The 17691-nt window shown below is 53.4% G+C and overlaps 1 protein-coding gene across 4 annotated transcripts; it reads right to left on the reverse strand.

Annotated features, from left to right (window-relative positions):
- Positions 1 to 958: 958 nt before the first annotated feature.
- On the reverse strand, positions 959 to 14358 carry AEN (apoptosis enhancing nuclease). 4 transcript variants are annotated; one of them, XR_015768598.1, is made up of 6 exons: positions 14258 to 14358; positions 9526 to 10139; positions 6404 to 6604; positions 5396 to 6001; positions 2009 to 2195; positions 961 to 1036 (listed from the first exon to the last, which is right to left on the reverse strand). XR_015768598.1 is itself a non-coding variant. In XM_028122082.2 (4 exons), exons 1-4 carry the CDS (start codon positions 14352 to 14354, stop codon positions 5765 to 5767), a joined length of 1149 nt encoding a protein of 382 aa, XP_027977883.2. In that variant the 5' UTR covers positions 14355 to 14358; the 3' UTR covers positions 3768 to 5764. The 4 variants fall into 4 exon arrangements, 1 of the variants encoding a protein (XP_027977883.2); XR_003612113.2 differs by lacking the exon at positions 2009 to 2195 and having other exon boundaries at positions 959 to 1036; XR_003612112.2 differs by lacking the exons at positions 961 to 1036; positions 2009 to 2195 and adding an exon at positions 2276 to 2997.
- Between the last annotated feature and the right edge of the window lie 3333 nt (positions 14359 to 17691).

Here is a 17691-nt window from a genome sequence, read left to right on the forward strand (position 1 = left end):
AGGCGAGGAGGCCGGGAGGGAGCCCCTAGGGTCTCCAGGGCTTCAGGGGTGTCTCAGAATCCACCATCTGTCTGCCCTCAACAGGTTCTGCCTCCAGCTGGGCTGATACTGTTGGAGGACGATGACAAGAAAGCCCGGGAGGAGCCCCCACCAGCCTGGCTACACTTCCCAGGAACTACACGACCCCCTCCCAGGCTAGAACTCTTACCTCTTAAGACAGGGCCTGACACATAGAGCACTCGGTACTTACTGAATAGAGGAATGAATTACAGCTGGGACAAAAACAGAACCAGCTTTCAATAAGGAAGGCGTCACCGTGGACTGCAGTGAGATTCTTGCCTCCAGCCCCAGGCCCACAAGGAGTAAGCTTTGAGTGGTGGGATCTGACTGCCCCTAGATGTCACCAAGATGTGTGGCTTGGAAAGGAATTCCCCCCAGGTCCCTGGTGTTTTCACCAAGTGACATCTGACGTGAAGAGGCCTCAAAAATAAAATCAAGTCCTGAAGTATGTCTAAATGGTAAGGCATTGCTCATGTTTGTCGTTCAATTGGTTCAAATTTGAGATACGAGATTATTTTGGGTTCCCATCCTGAATGAGCAACTTTTGCTTGAATTCAGACTGTTTGGGGACTTTTTGTTTCTCAGATGCATAAAGGATTGTGACCCTGATTTAGGGAGATGAAGCAAAATGTGCTACTTGATGTGAATGTGCATTGAAAAAGTAACCCCCTGAAGATCCAATGGTGGGTGAGGTTTCTGCTTCTACAACCCCCCCTAGGACCCCACGCACCTCAACCCTTCACCCTGCTGGCCTCCTCAGGTCTCAGACAGAACATATGCCCACCCCTCCTGTTCTTTGCCCCGCATTTCCCCTTTGCCCCATCCCCACCTGCCCATCAGCTCCCGGGTCTTCCTGCCGCCACCTTCGTGCCCTGCTCCGAATGTCCTTCAAATCCGAAGACTTTCGTTTCCCCACATCTAACCTCTTGCACTGTTTGGGACAGTAGGTTCTTGCTCAAGAACCTACAGTGGTTTCCTGTTGTCCAAAAAAGAAAGCAAACCTCAGCTCCCGTGCAGTTTCCAAGACCCTGTCACCTGCCCCACCAGCCTTTCCAATCTCATCTTGCATCACTGTTTACACCTAAACCTGAGGTCTCTGTGTTATTCACATGGTGCCTCCGCCCAGGCAACGCCCCCCCCCCCCCCACCGAGCCCCCATCCTCCCATTCTGGGTCCTAGGGCCAGTAGGGCAGGATCAGGTCTCCGGTCATGCTGCAAAGGTCAGCCCCTCTCCACGCCTTCACCACCCCTTCTCACCTCCTTCCATCACACTGGCTTTGTCTGTTCCAGAGGGCCTGGGCATGTGCTACCCGGATCTCAAAAGCTCTGCCTCCAGGTTACCTACCCAGTTTGCTCCCTCTCCCCCAGGCCTCCCACTGAGGCCTTTTCTGGCCTCTATTTAAAACTGTACCTCCTCATTCTTTTTTTTTTTTTTTTAAGATTTTATTTATTTGACAGAGAGAGAGGGAACACAAGCAGGGGGAGTGGGAGAGGGAGAAGCAGGCTTCCCGCCGAGCAGGGAGCCCGATGTGGGGCTCGATCCCAGGACCCTGGGATCATGACCTGAGCCGAAGGCAGCCGCTTAACCAACTGAGCCACCCAGGCGCCCCTCCTCATTCTTAATCTCAGGAAACAAACTGAGTGTTGCTGGAGTGGTGGGGGGTGGGAGGGATGGGGTGGCTGCGTGATAGACATTGGGGAGGGTATGTGCTATGGTGAGCGCTGTGAATTGTCTAAGACTGACAAATCACAGAGCTGTACCCCTGGAACAAATACATTATATGTTAAAAAAAAAAAAGATAGTAGGAAGGGAAAAATGAAGGGGGGGAATCAGAGGGGGAGAGGAACCATAAGAGACGATGGACTCTGAGAAACAAACTGAGGGTTCTAGAGGGGAGGGGTGGGGGGATGGGTTAGCCTGGTGATGGGTATTGAAGAGGGCACATACTGGGGCGCCTGGGTGGCTCAGTCATTGAGCGTCTGCCTTCAGCTCAGGTCATGATCCCAGGGTCCCGGATCGAGCCCCACGTCAGGCTCCCTGCTCAGCGGAGAGTCTGCTTCTCCCTCTCCCTCTGCTGCTCCCCCTGCTTGTGCTCTCTTGCTCATGTTTTCTCTCTCAAATAAATAAATAAAATCTTTAAAAAAAAATAAAGAGGGCACGTATTGAATGGAGCACTGGGTGTTATACACAAACAATGAGTCATGGAACACTACATCAAAAACCAATGATGTAATGTATGGCAATTAACATAATAATATAAAATTTAAAACAAAACAAACTGTACCTCTTCTCCCTTCTGGATTTCTTCTGTAGGAATAATTAGCATCATCGGAAATAACCGTGTATCTTGTTCATTTACTTTTCCGGCTCCCATTTGTTTGGTTTGCTGCAAGGCCCCCAGCACCTGGAGCCCTGCCTGGGACCTACTGAATTTTTTTCCCAGGTATTGTGCACTGAGGTTAGACACAGGCAGTGTGAAAGCCCAGGGGAGGAAGCCCTGACCCCAGCCAGGGGGGAGGGGGCAGGTGGGGGAGGGGCTGCTCCTAGAGGGGATGCTTCCCCAGTTTAACAGGTGTCACCCTTTGGCCAGACCATGCCGGCAAATCCCAGGTCAGGTGAGTCACTCAGGGCAAACCTCTCAGCCTTACAAGACACACGTCCTGCCTCAGTTGGCCCACCTGTGATTGTACAAGGTTCAGAGGCTGCCAGTGTATGGCCCCAGGCACAGGGCACAGGGCACAGGCTGGATGGATGATTCATAACAGTGGGTCAGACACCACTCCCTACGGGCACCCTGACCTTTGAATTCCTGTCCAGCCATCTGTCTCTGCTAGGCCTATGCTCCAAAATGTGATGTGTAAATTTCTCAATCCTGGGTGGCAGGCAGAAGCGTCCCAGTCAAACGTCAGCAATTTCATGTGGGTCATGCAAAATTGCTAATGGGATACATTTTTTAAAAGACATAAAAAATGAAAAATGAACTATATATCAATAAACATGCAAAAAGAAGTTCAAAATCTACTTGTTAGGGAAATGCAAATTAAAACCAGAATGAGGTATCACCCCACACCCACTAGGATACCCTACCAAAAAAAACAAAACAAAACAAAAAAAGTAAGTGTGGGTGAGGATGTGGAGACACTGGAAAGCTTATGGGCTGTTGGTGGGAAGGCAAACTGGTACAGCCACTGTGAAAGACGGTATGGCAGTTCCTCCAAAACTTACAACACAGAACCACCATATATGACCCAGCAATCTTACTTCTGGGTCTACACCCATGGAACCGAAAGCAGAATTCCAAAGATACTGTACATCCACATTCACAGCAACATTATTCACAACCAAAAAGGGGAAGTAACCCAAGTGTTCACTGAGATCAACAAAATGTGGTCTATGCAGCCAAATGATTATTCAGCCTTAAAAAGGAAGGAAATTCTGACACATACACATGAATGCACTTTGCGGGCCGTAGGCTAAGTGAAATAAGCTAATCACAAAGATACATACTGTACGATTCTACTTATATGGGGTATCTAGTCAAATTCAGAGAAACAGAAAGTAGAATGGTGGTGGCCAGGGGCTGGAGGGAGGAGAGGGTAGACAGTGTTTAATGAGCAGTTTTAGTTTCGCAGGATGAAAAAGCTCAGGAATTTGGCTGTACGACAGTGTAAATATATTTAACACCACTTAGAAATAGTTAAGATGGTAACTTGTATGTTATGTGTATTTTATCACAATTAGAACTAAACATTTTCTTGAAAAGTGAGTACATAGCTTCAGGAGAAACAAACTTTGGCTCTACAATAAGGCAGTTATAAAACTTTTAAAAATAAACAACATAAATTCTGTAGCAATTCTAGAATGTTCTTGTCACATCCCAAAGCATCATCTTGAAAGCTCCCACCTCAAAGGCCAAAGCACCCAGCAAGACTCAGTGCCCCAGCACCCCACATCCCTCCACCAAGCCAGCCCACTCCAGCCTGAGAATCCAGAAAACGCCCCTTCACCCACTTTTCTAATTGAGTTTTATTCCAGAACAAATGGGTTTTACAAAAAAGCTGATTTTAAACCCAGTACATTTTCCCACTGGTAATAGCTCCATCTCCCTTCAACCCATAGCCCAAAGAAACTATGGCATGGCTGGGCTGGGAGTTTGGCGCCGACTACACACTTTGAAGGACTCCAGAACAAAGCGTGGAGCCAGGCCAGCAGAGGTCAATGCCTCAGGCGGCTCCCTGCCCTGCAGTCGGGGAGGGAGCTGGTGACAGACAACTTGGAAGTAGTGTGGTTTCAGTAGTGTCTCTCAGTTCCTGGCCCTGCTGCTGGGGTCAGACTGACATAAGAACCCTTGTCATTTCCTGCACACAGAGGAGGGAGATGCTGAGTGTACACAGGTCGCCCAGCCGCAGGGCACAGCGAGGACCGGGAACCTCCATGCTATGTCATCAGCCCGCCCCCACTGGAGCAGCCAAGTGAGGACAGCCTTGTCGCAAAGTCACTCAACTCCAGGGGCGTGGTTCAGATGTTATACCCAGAAGAGGCTGAAACGGATCCCTAAAGAAAACACAGCGTGCCAGGCACGGTGCTGAGCACTCAGCACTTGATCCCCAGGACAACCCTATGAGGTAGGCTGTAGCATCATCCCCATTTTACAGAGGAGGAAACGGGCTCGAGTGAGACTTCGCTCAAGGTCTCAAAGCTATTAAGTGGCAAGCAAAGATGGGGCTCAAAGGTCAGTGTGGACCTGAGCTCTTGGTTAACCTCAATACTCCCAAATTGCCCCTTGGGAAAGAAGGAAAAAGGGGTGGCAGATGAGATCCTGACAGAGAACCTATCCAGAAAGTTGGAGAAAACCCAATGACCACAGCAACTGTGGGTCAAAGTGCCTGAGGGGACACCAGCCCGTGTGTGGACATGGCTGCCCTGGCCTGGCCCTCGCCCCGCGGACACGTCCTTGGCGCCCCCTACACACTGGTGGCCTTGCAGAGGGGTCCCAGAACTCAAACTTCTGTCTTGTTTCTCAGGCTTGTGCCTGAGTTGGGTCAAAATTAATACGCCACCCTCTCCACCCAAAGTTCCCATCCGCCTTCCCCGCTCACAACAGTGCCTGGTGAGTCCTGGTGCCACCTCCCCACGAGCCTGGACGCTCTGCTGTCCGTCACAGCCTAGCTGGGTTCCTACTATGGCGACAGCCAGAGTTCTAGTTCAGACAGAAAGGAAGGGAATGTCCCACAGAGTGGCCTCAACTCTACAGGTTCAGGGACATATTCATTCTGAACCTGACAACGCCTGTGGAGGAAGAGGCAGAGGAAAAGTAAGAGCAGAGAGCTTTACCCCAAGTCACGGAGCTGAGTGACCACCACAGGGAGGAGACACCACCCGCCAGGACAGCACAGCACGGGGGTGGGGAAGGCCTGCCAGCATGGCCTCCTCCCACTGGGTCCTCCAAGCTTGCCGCCCTGACATTTTCACAGTGCCTGTAAAGTGCCATTAGCAAACCACAGGGCTGGGGGTGGGGTGGGGGGTAAGTGCCCACAACGGCCCTGGGCAGAGGGAGCCAAGAGGACAGATGGTCCCAACTCCCTGGACGCCAGCAGCCGGCTGGCCACACCCTGCCCTGCCCGCGGTGCCATGCCCAGGGCTCTGCTGGCCCCCCCGCGCCCCACTCCTCCGCTCGGAGGCTGCCTGGGGGCCTCTCCCGCCTCACTCCCTTCTGTCCCCTGCCTCCCCCGTGCCCCCGCGGGCGCCCTGGGCCAGGTCCTCGGGCCAGTACTGGTCCTCCATGTACTGCTCCATGTCCGTGCTGCTGTCCGGCTCTCGGTCCTCGGGCTGGGGCGGGAGGCTGACGGCCTCCTGCTGCTCCCACTGCGCCTCCACCAGCCGGTAGAGCTCCATGGCCGTCACGGCGTCTTCCACGGACGAGTGCCCGTGCTGGCCGGCCTGCGACGACAGCCCTCATCACCGAACGCGTCCTCTCGGGACGGCGGGGGGCGGGGCTGGGTGCTACTCGGGAAAGCGAGTTACTGGCTGCCCCTGAGGGAGGCCCCACCTCTCGGGCTGCCACAGGTGGGTTCCGTGTGACGTGCAGGGACAGAGCCTGGAACTGGGTGGGGGACAGGTCTGGAAGAGCCCAGCCCGCAAGCCTGCGGCCGACTGTCACAATCCGCTGGGGACGAAGGACGGTGAAGAGAACACCCAGGGCTGCCCGTACGTGTGGGACACCGTGCTTTACCCAAGTCCCCGGGGAGGGGGGGGAAGAATGACAAGCAGCCTGGAGGTACAGCCGCCTGCCCTGTCCCAGGGCCCCTCCTCGCTTGCACCACCTGCTCCTGTCCCACGCACCTGGATCTTCTTGTGTAGCAGCTGCAGGGCCAGGTCCTTCAGCGAGACCCGGGTGCGGGTGTGGAGGCCAGGCTGGTGGAGGAGGCTGGGCACATAAGTGGTGTCCCGGGTCTGGCTCCGAGGGTGGACATACTTGAGGGCCTGGAAGTCATTATGGAGTGCGTGCCCCACCACCACCTTGCCCTTCAGGAGCTTGAGGATCTGTGAGCAGACAAAGGAGGCGGGGAAGGCCCCACTGTCAAGGAGGCGCAGGCCATGTGCTGCCGTGCTGCTGCCCTGACCACCAGGGCGTGGATCCCTGCGAAGGGTGGCAGCATGGAGACGGGAGCCTCGAGCCCCACACTCAGCCACGCTGCCTCAAGTCCAAAGCCTCGCCCCTCGACTTGCCACGCCCCGGGGGCGCAGGTCAGCTCTCTAACCAGTAAAAATGCGCTCTCAACGGGGTGGTTGGGTGCATGCAAGGAAGTCACACGTGGAGTTAAGTCTCCTAGTGAATCAATACAAGCAACTGTGTCCTGCTGGCGCAGGCTCTCCCTTCTCAGCCTGGGAGACCTCACCCCCTCCCCTCCCCCTCCCCCCTCCCCCCCCAACTCTTGCCCGTCAGGAGGCCTCCCCCACCACTGCCCCGGCAACATGAGGACCCTGTGGTTCTCTCCTGTAGTGGAGCAGATTGGTCACATTTGCCAAGCACGCCTTTAGCGCTGTCAGTCTATCCACCAGCCCTCCAAGGCAGCTCAGCTAAAATACCAGGGACCATGTTTGACTTGATGAGTGAGGCTCCACGGAAGCCTCACAGGAGCTGACTGACAAGAGACCCGCTGGCTGACGTCCACAGACCTGTGCCTGGCCCTGGAGATAAGCCCACAAGCAGCAACTTCTGTGAGCATCAGCAGACACGGCCTCTCTCCTCGGGATTCTGCCCCTCTGCCCCCCGGCCACGAAGGACTCCACTTCCCACCCTGGAAGCCGTTGCTCTCTGGCTCAGTGCTCACCATGTGCACAATGTGCGCCTCTCTTCCCTGCCTTCTGCCGTCCTCAGGCCCCAGGGAGGCCACGTCCAGGCCCCAGGCCTGCAACACCCCCCAGCCCTCGGCACTGAGCCCGGCTCTCCTTATCACCTGCCACGGGCTCCCGCGCGCGCGCTTCTGCTGGCCAGGTCCGGCTTATCACCAAACCCAGCTTTCACAGCAGATGGAGAGGGTGCCATTTAGACTTCCGTGGTGGGAACATGCCACCACACTCCAGTCACACCGCCCCACCAGCATGTGGTAGGGAGGGACCAAGCACACTCTGCACGGGCTGAGTCTGAGCAGACAAGAAACGGTGCTGTTCCTGGAGCCCCACCAAGCAGGCCACGGGAAGCAACAAGGAGCTAGACGGTTTGCCACAGGCGTCCCTTCCCGTTGCTAATACGCCCGAGCGACATGCTCGGTTAAATCATCGCCAAACTTTCTGAAGGCCATGCTTAGGCCATATCTCATGTGAAAAAGGTGGACACCAGACCACATGTACCAATATTTCCCAAATTCACCTAAACCCAAGAATAACCCAGAAACACGAAGCAGTTCTGCTATAATGCTTATTTTGAAAATGCATGTTCCGACATGATTGATATATTAGGACACTATTTGAGAATAATGCAAAATTTCACCTTTACCTATGCATGATTTTGCCCGTGAGAAACATTTAGGTGGACAAAGAAAACTGCACCTGGGGGGCGCCTGGGTGGCTCAGTCAGTTAAGCATCTGCCTTCGGCTCAGGTCACGATCCTAGCGTCCTGGGATCAAGCCCCACGTCGGGCTCTCTGCTCAGTGGGGTCTGCTGCTCCCCCTGCTCGTGCTTTCTCCCTCCCTCTCTACCTCTCGAATAAATAAAATCTTAAAAAAAAAAAAAGGCAAGAAAGAAAAAAGAAAACTGCACGCAGCTAACCTGAGGCACGTGGGAAGGCACAAAACGCACACGCCTCCAACAGCCCGCAGGGAGCTCACGGGTCACCTGTGTGATGAGCCACCTCCACTTGCACCTGACGCCACCACTGTCTCATTTCTGGGACCTCGCCACCATCACAGAAACCGCAACCGTCCTGACACCCACTCTCACAAGCAGCCACCAGGACGTTTTCAGTGCCACCCTTACTACTGACATCCCAAAGTCTCTCGTTTCCAGTGGCTAAGTGGTGACTCAAACCCAGGGCTGCCCTTCCCTGGCCATCTAGGCTGCGCAAAATGGGGGCTACCACTGTCATTAGGTTTCTAGCTTTTTGTCTTGGGGGTGATTTTATTAGGAGGGGTTTTGAGTGTTGTGTTCCTAATTCCATGTTCCCCATAAGCTCTGAGGTTTTCGTTGTGCAAGTTGGCACAGCATGGTTTTCAGGAACACACACATCAGAGCCATCCCCACGCCCACAGGGCTACGAGATGAGAATCTCCGTGGAAGGATCTGGGCACAAAGAGCTGAGACTGTTAACAAGGCTTTAGGGGCTTCCTACGGTCAAGCACAACTGGGAATTCCTGGCACATCAGTGCTGTCCCAACCACTTATTTATCTTTTTCAAAGCACTGAAAAACTAAGAAAATATATGGAAACATTAAGGCCTGAAGGTGACAGGATTGTGGGCCTTACAAATTCTAAACAGATACATAGTACTTTTATAACAGAAAAGAAAATGCAGGGGCACCTGGGTGGCTCAGTTGGTTAAGCGTCTGCCTTCGGCTCATGTCACGATCCCAGAGTCCTGGGATCAAGCCCCACATTGGGCTCCCTGCTTGGTGGGGAGCCTGCTTCTCCCCCTCCCTCTGCCGCTCCCCCTGCTTCTGCTCTCTCACTCACGCTCCCTCAAAAAAAAAAAAAAAAAAGAAAATGTAACATGTGAGCGGTCTACACCTTACAATTGGCAGTCTTTCCACAAACATTATCACGTTGGACAGCGCAACAATCCTTACATAGAGATGGGTCAGGATTTTAGGCACCCTTGTCTATGGAGGAGGAAGCCACAGTTCAGCAAATTTAAGCAACTTTCCCAAAGTCTCTCGTTTCCAGTGGCTAAGTGGTGACTCAAACCCAGGGCTGCCTTTCCCTGGCCATCACCCATCCACATAAGCCCCCACACCTCCGCCCTCACCTCTTTCTGGGCCACCTGGAAGGGGATGGCCTTGCGCATGTGCTGCCGAGTGATGCCACTCCAGCGGGTGCGGTAGTCCACGATGGGCATCTCGGGCCGGATGTACTTGTCATAGAGGACGTCACCATGGTAACTCACCACAGAGCAGCGGGCCAGCTCGCTCACCCGCCCTCGGGGTCCCGTGCCCACCATCTCGCAGTCAATAGCCACGCACTTGCTGGGCCAGGGCCCCGCGGACTCCCTGGGGGTGGGCTTTCTGCGCCACGAGGCACCTCCCGATTCATTCCTTGGACGCTGCATCCCGCTGCTGGTGGCTTCAGTGCCCTGCAGGGCCACCGACGGCGTGGGCAGTGGGGAGGATCGCGGCTCCGGGGGCATGCTCAGCAGCCCCTGCTCCTGCAGCAGCGCCTTCCGGGCCATGAATCGCTGGTGCTGTCGGCTCTTCCTCTTGTGCTTCCTCCGGAGCACATCCTTGGCATGCAGGCTAGCCAGGGAAGGGCACGGGCACCGCGCAGACTCAGGGCCTTCCCGGGGTACCATCCCAGTCAGCTCACCGCTCGGGGCAAGTAAGGCCTGGGGCGGGGGGGGGGGTGATCTGCCAGCAGGGCGGCGCTCTGCAGAGAGAACACATGGGGCAGAGGGACTGGGTGAGGTGTGCCCGGTCGCCCCTGCCTCTGCCTGCAGGGCTCATAGCAGCGCCGCCCTAGAGCCCTATGCTTTAGCTCCCACACTGAGGCCAGGACCTTGCTGAATCATCACTGCACTCAGTCAAGCCCCCATGCAAATCACTGTTCTAAGTACTTTACAGGGAATCCCTAAATATTCCCAACGACCTGAACCACAGGTAAGAAAACTGAGCACAGAGGTTAAGTAACCTGCTCAGGTAGGAAGACACACAAGCTGAGGTGAACCCAGAATCACGGTCTCGGCCTCCAAGCCACTGCTTACCTCCACGAGCATCAGCATCAACAAGTTTTAAGAGAGGTACAGATAGGGGAAAATAAAGCCTACAGAAACATATATATACACACACAGACACACACACAATCTTTTTAATTTTTTATTTAAAAATTTATTTATTTATTTAATTTTTAAAATTTATCTTTAGTAATTTCTACCCCCAGCGTGGGGCTCAAACTCATGACCCCGAGATCAAGAGTCACATGCTCCTCCGGCTGGGCCAGCCAGGCAACCCCATCCCAGATTTTTGAAAAACAAAGAATCCCTTGTGAAAGCACAGGCCCTCAGAAACTGGAGAAAAGAATTCACGAGAGGCTCACAATAGTTGTATTTTTGGTTATGTGTTGACCAAAATAAGGTAATTTATTAAGTGGTTTTCTACTTCACTCATCACAACAGTTTTCAATAGCCGGGCATGTGGCTCAGTCACCACAGCCTCCAGGCAGGGGTACGCTGGTAAACCGGCTCAGCTCACAGAAAGGAGGAACAGAAAAGGGAGTGTCTGCAGGTCCCTCCATCACTGGACACTGGAAATGTGTGAAGTTCTTTTTTAGAGTTGACGAGATCAAATCCCACGCAACAAGGCCAGCAGCTGCCCAAGAGTGAGGGGCCGTGCTTAGAAAGCTTCACTCACTTGCTAAGTCAGCTGGTACATTTTTAACAGACCAGAAAACCAGGACTTTCAAGTAGGCAGAGCAGGGTTTAACTCGGCTCTTTAGAAGGTACCTGACCTGCTGAGCTTCTGCTTCCTTCCATGCGAAATGGCCCTACTCCCCCCTTTCCTGCTGAAGACCTGACGACACAATGCACGTGCACTTGCTCTGCATACATTACATACAGGCGGGGCTCATAACTACCTGCTCCCTTTCCCCCAGAGAGGGTAAGACTCTCCCCAGGTTGGTAACCAGCTCTTCCCAGGCCAAAGCTGCCCCGGCCCGGCCTCACTGGCCCTCCCAAGCCACAGGCCTTCCCCTTACTGCTCTTCCGCCTCGCACACCTTCCTCCAGGAAGGCCTGCGGAACAAGCCTTCATCCCACTGGGTTTCAGAGACCTCCTGAGGCTCTCTGGGGTCCCAGCTGTGCCAGGTGCTGAGCCCAGAGTAACAAAGGCAGATCCTGGACTCCAAGAAGCTTAGCCTCGCCGCAGAGACAGAAACAAAGCACAAGGCGTGTGCAGGGCTGGGTCAGAAGGGCTAGGGAAGCAGAACAGGCTGGAGGCTGATTCTGGGAGCCTTGCTGGAAGAGATTAAATCTCAGTGAAGAAGAAAGAGCAACCCGCCAGCTGACAGGGAGATGAACTGGTGGCCATGTGAGGGGCAAATGCCGGAAAGAGAAGGAACCCAGGGCTAAGGAAGAGGGGCCCACGAGTAGCCTGATGCCACTGGGGCGCAAAGCACAAGGTGGGACACAGCTGGAGGAACTGTCCCTCTTCCCTTTTTACCACTTAACCTTCTGTCCCCACTCTGGGCAGGCCACCACGCACCCTGGTGGGCCTACCCTAAGCCCCTAAGCTGGTATCCCCAGACTGGTGTCTGCTGATCAACTGAAGGAGTCCCAGAGCAATGAGGGAAGTCACTGACTTCCTGACCCCAGACATTTACAGTCTAGCTGGGGAGCAAAGAAATTCACCCCTCCATGCCTGACAGCACAACCACAGAATTTACCACACTTTAAGACAACAGTTACATAGCGTCTACCTCAAAGCGCTCCGAAGGCAGGGATAGAGACGTGTGTGTCTTTGCCCCTCCCCCAACAGCCAGCCCCAGACGTGGCATTGGGCAGGTCCTCTCCAGAAGTGTGTGAAGGGAGCTGAAGCTGGGCCTGCTACCCGCCAGACTGTGGGGAAGACAGGGCTGGAGGTGACAGGGAATTGTGGCAAGGAGACCATCAGGCTCACACCAGGGTGCGCTAAGGATGGGAGCAGTGAACGAAGGACAGACTCACCTGTCCGAGTACTGGACAGACAGAAACGCTGGGTTAGTGAAGGGTGGCAGTGGAGGGACATGCTGAAGGGTTTCAGGAAGGTCTGCCAGGAGCACAGAAAGGGAAGGGCATCCAGAGAAAATCCAGGAGGCAAAGCACCTGCATCCAGGAGGCAAAGCACCTGCACTGTGAGAGGGCAAGGAGGCTGGTGGAACATTTGAAAAGGAGGTCGTGGGGGAGCAGAGAGGGTGGAGGGAAGAGTGAGAGACCACTGTTTCTGGAGGGGGGTGAAAGTTTGGGTGTAATCCAGGCACTGATGGGGAACAGGATCCCCACTGCCTTATAGGAAGAGCTCTGGAGAAGAATCTGAACAGCAGTGGCAGAGATGAAGAGGCGTGGGGAGGAGTGCTACTTGGGTGATGCCAGGGCGAGGCACAGTGACCCATCCTGACTCATCTTCCCCCTGGCTTGCTCATCCACTCCCCAAGAAACCTTCTCCCTTTTAAAAGTGCATGTAACTATAATCGACATCCTCACCTCGACAGGTCACATATTAGAGCTGACCGATACAGAACCTCAATTTGCCCCAGCCCAGCAAGGGAAAGAACAGGGCCCCTTCCCTTCTTTGAGAGGGCTCCGGGTTCTGCAGGTCAGGAGCTGAGCCCCGGAGCAGGGTCGGTGGCCTCCCTGACCCTGCTGGCAAGGTTTCAAAGAAGCCAGAAATTCAGTTCCCTGAGAAAAAGTGGCCTTGTGTTTCGAGGGATGAAAACAAGTCCTCTTCTACAGGCCCTGACCCTGCTGACAGGTCAGAACCAACAATTAATTATCTAGGACATGCCCCGCCCATCCTGGGCCCCAGTGGGAGCTCAGCGAAGTCGGAGAGAAGTTTGGCTCAAACAACACAACAGTTCGGGTAAGGACACACTCAAATCTCCCTCCAGCCAGGAACTTGGGGATCAGCAGCCACCGGGCCTTTCGCGCGGGGCTTGTGGCCTAAGGCAAGGACCCCAGCAGCAGAGTCCTCAGAGCAAAGGCCCCAAAGGCACCACGAAATCACAGTCGCCTGCGGTGGCAGGGCTGCCGACCTGCTGGCTGGTCGGGAAGGCGGCAGGCGGTTGTAGGTCCACTCCTTGGTGCCCTGGCACTGAAAGCTAGATGGCCTGGACCAAGTCTCCTTCCCCTGAACACAAAACGAGGGTTTACTAAAACCGCGGGTGGAACTAGGTTTGGGGCTTCCACCAAAGCAGTCAGAACGTCTGTTTAAAACGCCGATCCTCAGACCTACCCGCCCCCCCGCCACGCCGTCCTAACTGCCATTTTGGGGAGCGGGATCTGAGAAGCTGTATTTTGCAGAGCGCGCGACCCCACCCCCGAGCCGTGGTACTAATTAGCGCCCGAATTTGAGAAAACCGGGCTCGCCGAGATCCCCCCGTGCTACTCAAAGTTCTGGGCAAGGCAAGGAGAGGCCGGGAGCCCCGCACGATCTCCCGCGGCCGCCCGCGTTCCCCGAGGAGCGCCGCGGGGGAGGCCGGGCCTCAGCCCGGGAGGGACTCGGGCGGTGGTCATTAGCTGGCCGCAGCGGCGGGGCCGAGCCCGCCAGATCGAGCCCCAGGGCCCCAGCGCCGGGTGGCGCCGCCCCCCGCAGGCCCCAGACCCCCGAGCACGGCGGGGACGCGGCACAGGCGGCGCCCGGGCCTGCACACCGGAGGGCCCCGAGAGCCGCTTGGCCGGGCCCCTGCCATCCCTCACCGCAGGCCGGGGACGGACACCGCGCGCGGGACCCCGGGGCCGGGGACACGCCGCGCCAGCCCGCCCGAGCACCCCAACCCGAGCAGGGTCCCCGAGATCACCTGAAGCGCGGCGCGTGTCCTCCGGCCCGCACGTGGTGTCCAAGCAGCCCGCAGCTCCCACATGCCCGGGCAAGCCCCGCTCCGGCTGCCTGCCCATTGGCTCGCCGAACCGCAGCGCCCGCCTAACGTTTCTTCTGATTGGCCGGGAGTCTGGCTCGCGGCGGATAGGTGCAGGGCAGCAGAGGGGGCGGGGATTCCCAAAGGGGTGTGGTTTGTGCCAGGAGCCGGGCAGTCCCGCAAGAAATTGTAAACCAACCCGAGCGGAGCGTGACTCCCGGGTCCCGTTCCCGTGTGTGTCCCCCAGCCCCAATCCACCCCGCTGCCTGGATCGGGATGTGGCCTCCTACGAGCGGCGTGCCACTAAACGCGGAATGGCTTACAGAAGGCACACCCACATTTGCAGAACGGGAATTAATAGCCTCTCCCTCCTCTAGGTCATGGGGATTCAGGGAAATAATAGACATGAGGGGCACTAAAGAAAGATTTTTAAAGGCGGGTTTGCTCCTTCGGCGCTAGTCTTTCATTTATCCCTTTGCAATACTTTCTTCCTAAGTATTAAGTTTCTACTGTGGGCTCAGCCCTGGGATACACGGAGTAAGCACGATCCTTCAATCTCCAGTTGCTCAAGGTCTCGCCGGGTAGTAGATAGTTCACCGCGACGTGAATAATAATAAGAACAATAATAAACAGTTCACATTTATTATGTGAGCACTACTGTGTGGCAGGCAACATACATATATAATCTGCACAAGAACCCCATGAAATATGTACTATTGTTTCTGTTTTACAGTTAAGGAAGCTGACATTAAAAGAAATTAAGAGGAAACAGCCAAGGTCGAAACAAAGACCCTTCCTTACCAAAGCAGTCTGATGCCTCCTAGCTCCCTCTTGCAAGCAGAGGGCATTGCTAAGGTACCCAGAAGGCCAGGGATAACCTGTGTCCAGGAATCTGCTACTTGAGACCGCAATATAGATTTGAAGGAAGCAGGACAAAAGGCCACTAGAGAGATGAAGTCCTTCTACTCAGACTTCTGATGGCTTTGGGGAGCTAGGAGGAGTTTAATCCAGAGCTGGTTCATTTGCATTTGGGGAAGCTCCCTCTGGCTGCAGTGCAGGGAGGAATGGATTAGGTCTGGAGAAAGAGGGTTTAGGGGTGATTGTGGACATTCAGGCAAGATAAGATCCTGGGGGCCAGCGTGGTAGAGAGGATGAAGAGCTTGGTAGATTCCAGAGGTTCTTAGGAGGCAACAGCAATAGGACAGAGTGCTGGGAAGAGAATGGAAGGTCTTCAGACATGGACATTTTGTGAGAGCTATAACTCTGGGGCCACAGAGGGTTTTCAGGGACTCAACATCCAGATTCTCTATTCCCATGGGGCTGGACCTGAGCACAAGCCTGGGGTCCTTGAGGTTCAGGCTCCTTCTCCCCTTTTATAATGAGCTCCCCTTTTATAACAACCTCCCCTTTTATAACGAGTTCCCAGCTTTACAGAGGAAAGTCTTATGCACACACTTATGCTGAATTTTGCTCTGCTGCTTTACCCTGGGAAATAAAAGTAGTCTCCAGGGAGGAAAAACAATAAGGCAGTTCTCAATATGGGTTATTACTGAGGAGTGGGCAAATCAGATGGTTTCTGATTTACTTTCCCTGTGATCCAAGGAGGATTTAATCATGTTGTCAGCTAATAGGGTGTTTAAAATATATTTTTTTGAGAATAGGTGATTATCAGGAATTAAAAGAACTGAGAGACACTGACAGAATAAAGCTCCTTCCACCTCTATCCACTTTTTATATGAACAATATCAGGGCTTACAAAAGGCCCAAACTCTGTCTCGTTCTTGGAAAAATTAATATTCATCCCTGGATCTACAAACTTAGTGGAAAAATAACTGGATCAACCTACCTCCTTAAGAGACACATTTTCAAGGGCACTTCTAATGAAAACTTACTTTTTATGTGTAAAGAGGATCTCTCCTGTAACGAAACGCCATGTATTTGTTATTTGATCGCTTGTATGGAAAACGCTTGCAACAATATCTCAATTTAGAAGGGAAAAATGAACACCTAGAACTCTGTGGGTCACAGAACACTTTTTTAGAGTTGACGAGATCAAATTTATGTACATAATTCTGTGACAGAAAGGTATGATTGGCTGCCCCAGAAAATACTGCCAAGCATGAAAATACATTATGGCTGGGATTAACTCCGTAGCAGCTGAATGGAAATAGAAGTTCAAGAGGGGAAAAGAACGTTGCGTATAAGGTAAATGAAAAACAAATCCGGATTTAGTAAGGAGAGACGTTATTTGAAAGGATTACTGGGGGCAGGGTGGGGGGAGGGGAGAACTATAGTCTTAGGGGGTGGGCTCTGCTAGGTTAGGCAAAAAAAGGTTTTCTTTTATAGGGAGGAGTAAACAAGGCTAGAAAGAACGGGGATGGGGAGGAGGGATGAACGGGAATGATCAAATCCAATATCCAGATGGTAGGTCGTAGAGCAGTTGGGAAATTGTTTTCTCCTGAGGCCTGTTCTCTGGAGGGATCATTAAGGAGGAATGGTAAACTGGCTCTGACTGAGAGTGGGCCATAGCTGAAGAACCTAGAGGAAGAAGAGAATCTTAGCCAAAGTTTGGTTAATAGGCATTTTGTTCCGATTGATGGGTGTGCCCAGCAGTTCAGCTAACCACTGAGGAATCAAGGAATGGGCATTTAGAGTGTCTGCGCCATGCCTAATTAGAGGTGAACTAAGGGGAAGCCAGGAGTCTTATCTCAGTCAAATGGGACAGGCTGTTTCTTTGAATAATTTTTTTTTTAAGATTTTATTTATTTTGAGAGAGAGAGACACAGCGAGAGAGGGAACACAAGCAGGGGGAGTGGGAGAGGGAGAAGCAGGCTTCCCGCTGCCATGGAGCAGGGAGCCCAGGACCACGACCTGAAGGCAGAGGCCTAACGACTGAGCCACCCAGGCGCCCAGGATTTGAGAATTTCTTAACCATTGCTTTTTTCCAGGAGCACAGGGCTCGGGTAAAATTCAACATTGTCAGTAAGAGTTTTTCATTTATTTTTGAAATAGATAACGTTATTATCAAATTGCTATGATATTTATTTTTTTAAAAGATTTTATTTATTTATTTGAGACAGAATGAGAGAGAGAGAGAGCACATGAGAGGCGGGAGGGTCAGAGGGAGAAGCAGAGTCCCTGCCGAGCAGGGAGCCCGATGCGGGACTCAATCCCAGGACTCCAGGATCATGACCTGAGCCGAAGGCTGTCGTTTAACCAACTGAGCCACCCAGGCGCCCCTGCTATGATATTTAGACTTCACTGCATTCATTTAAGGACACTTTAAAAAAAAAGGAAAGGTATCAATATTTACAATGTATCCTTTATAACTATGTACACGTATGATTAAAAATATTATCAAGAAGGGGGGCACCTGG

This window comes from Eumetopias jubatus, unplaced genomic scaffold (genome assembly GCF_037043125.1).
Source record: "Eumetopias jubatus isolate StellerSeaLion01/CBP00866 unplaced genomic scaffold, mEumJub1_p1.0 scaffold_7, whole genome shotgun sequence".
Taxonomy (NCBI): domain Eukaryota; kingdom Metazoa; phylum Chordata; class Mammalia; order Carnivora; family Otariidae; genus Eumetopias; species Eumetopias jubatus.

Excerpts from the sequence above, each read along its gene's own strand:
- AEN (XM_028122082.2), bottom strand. The coding sequence starts at position 14,354 with ATGGGCAGGCAGCCGGAGCGGGGCTTGCCCGGGCATGTGGGAGCTGCG. Across the intron at positions 6,605-9,525 it reads TCCAGGTGGCCCAGAAAGAG|ATCCTCAAGCTCCTGAAGGG; the intron begins GTGAGGGCGGAG and ends GTCTGCTCACAG. Across the intron at positions 6,002-6,403 it reads TGCTACACAAGAAGATCCAG|GCCGGCCAGCACGGGCACTC; the intron begins GTGCGTGGGACA and ends CTGTCGTCGCAG.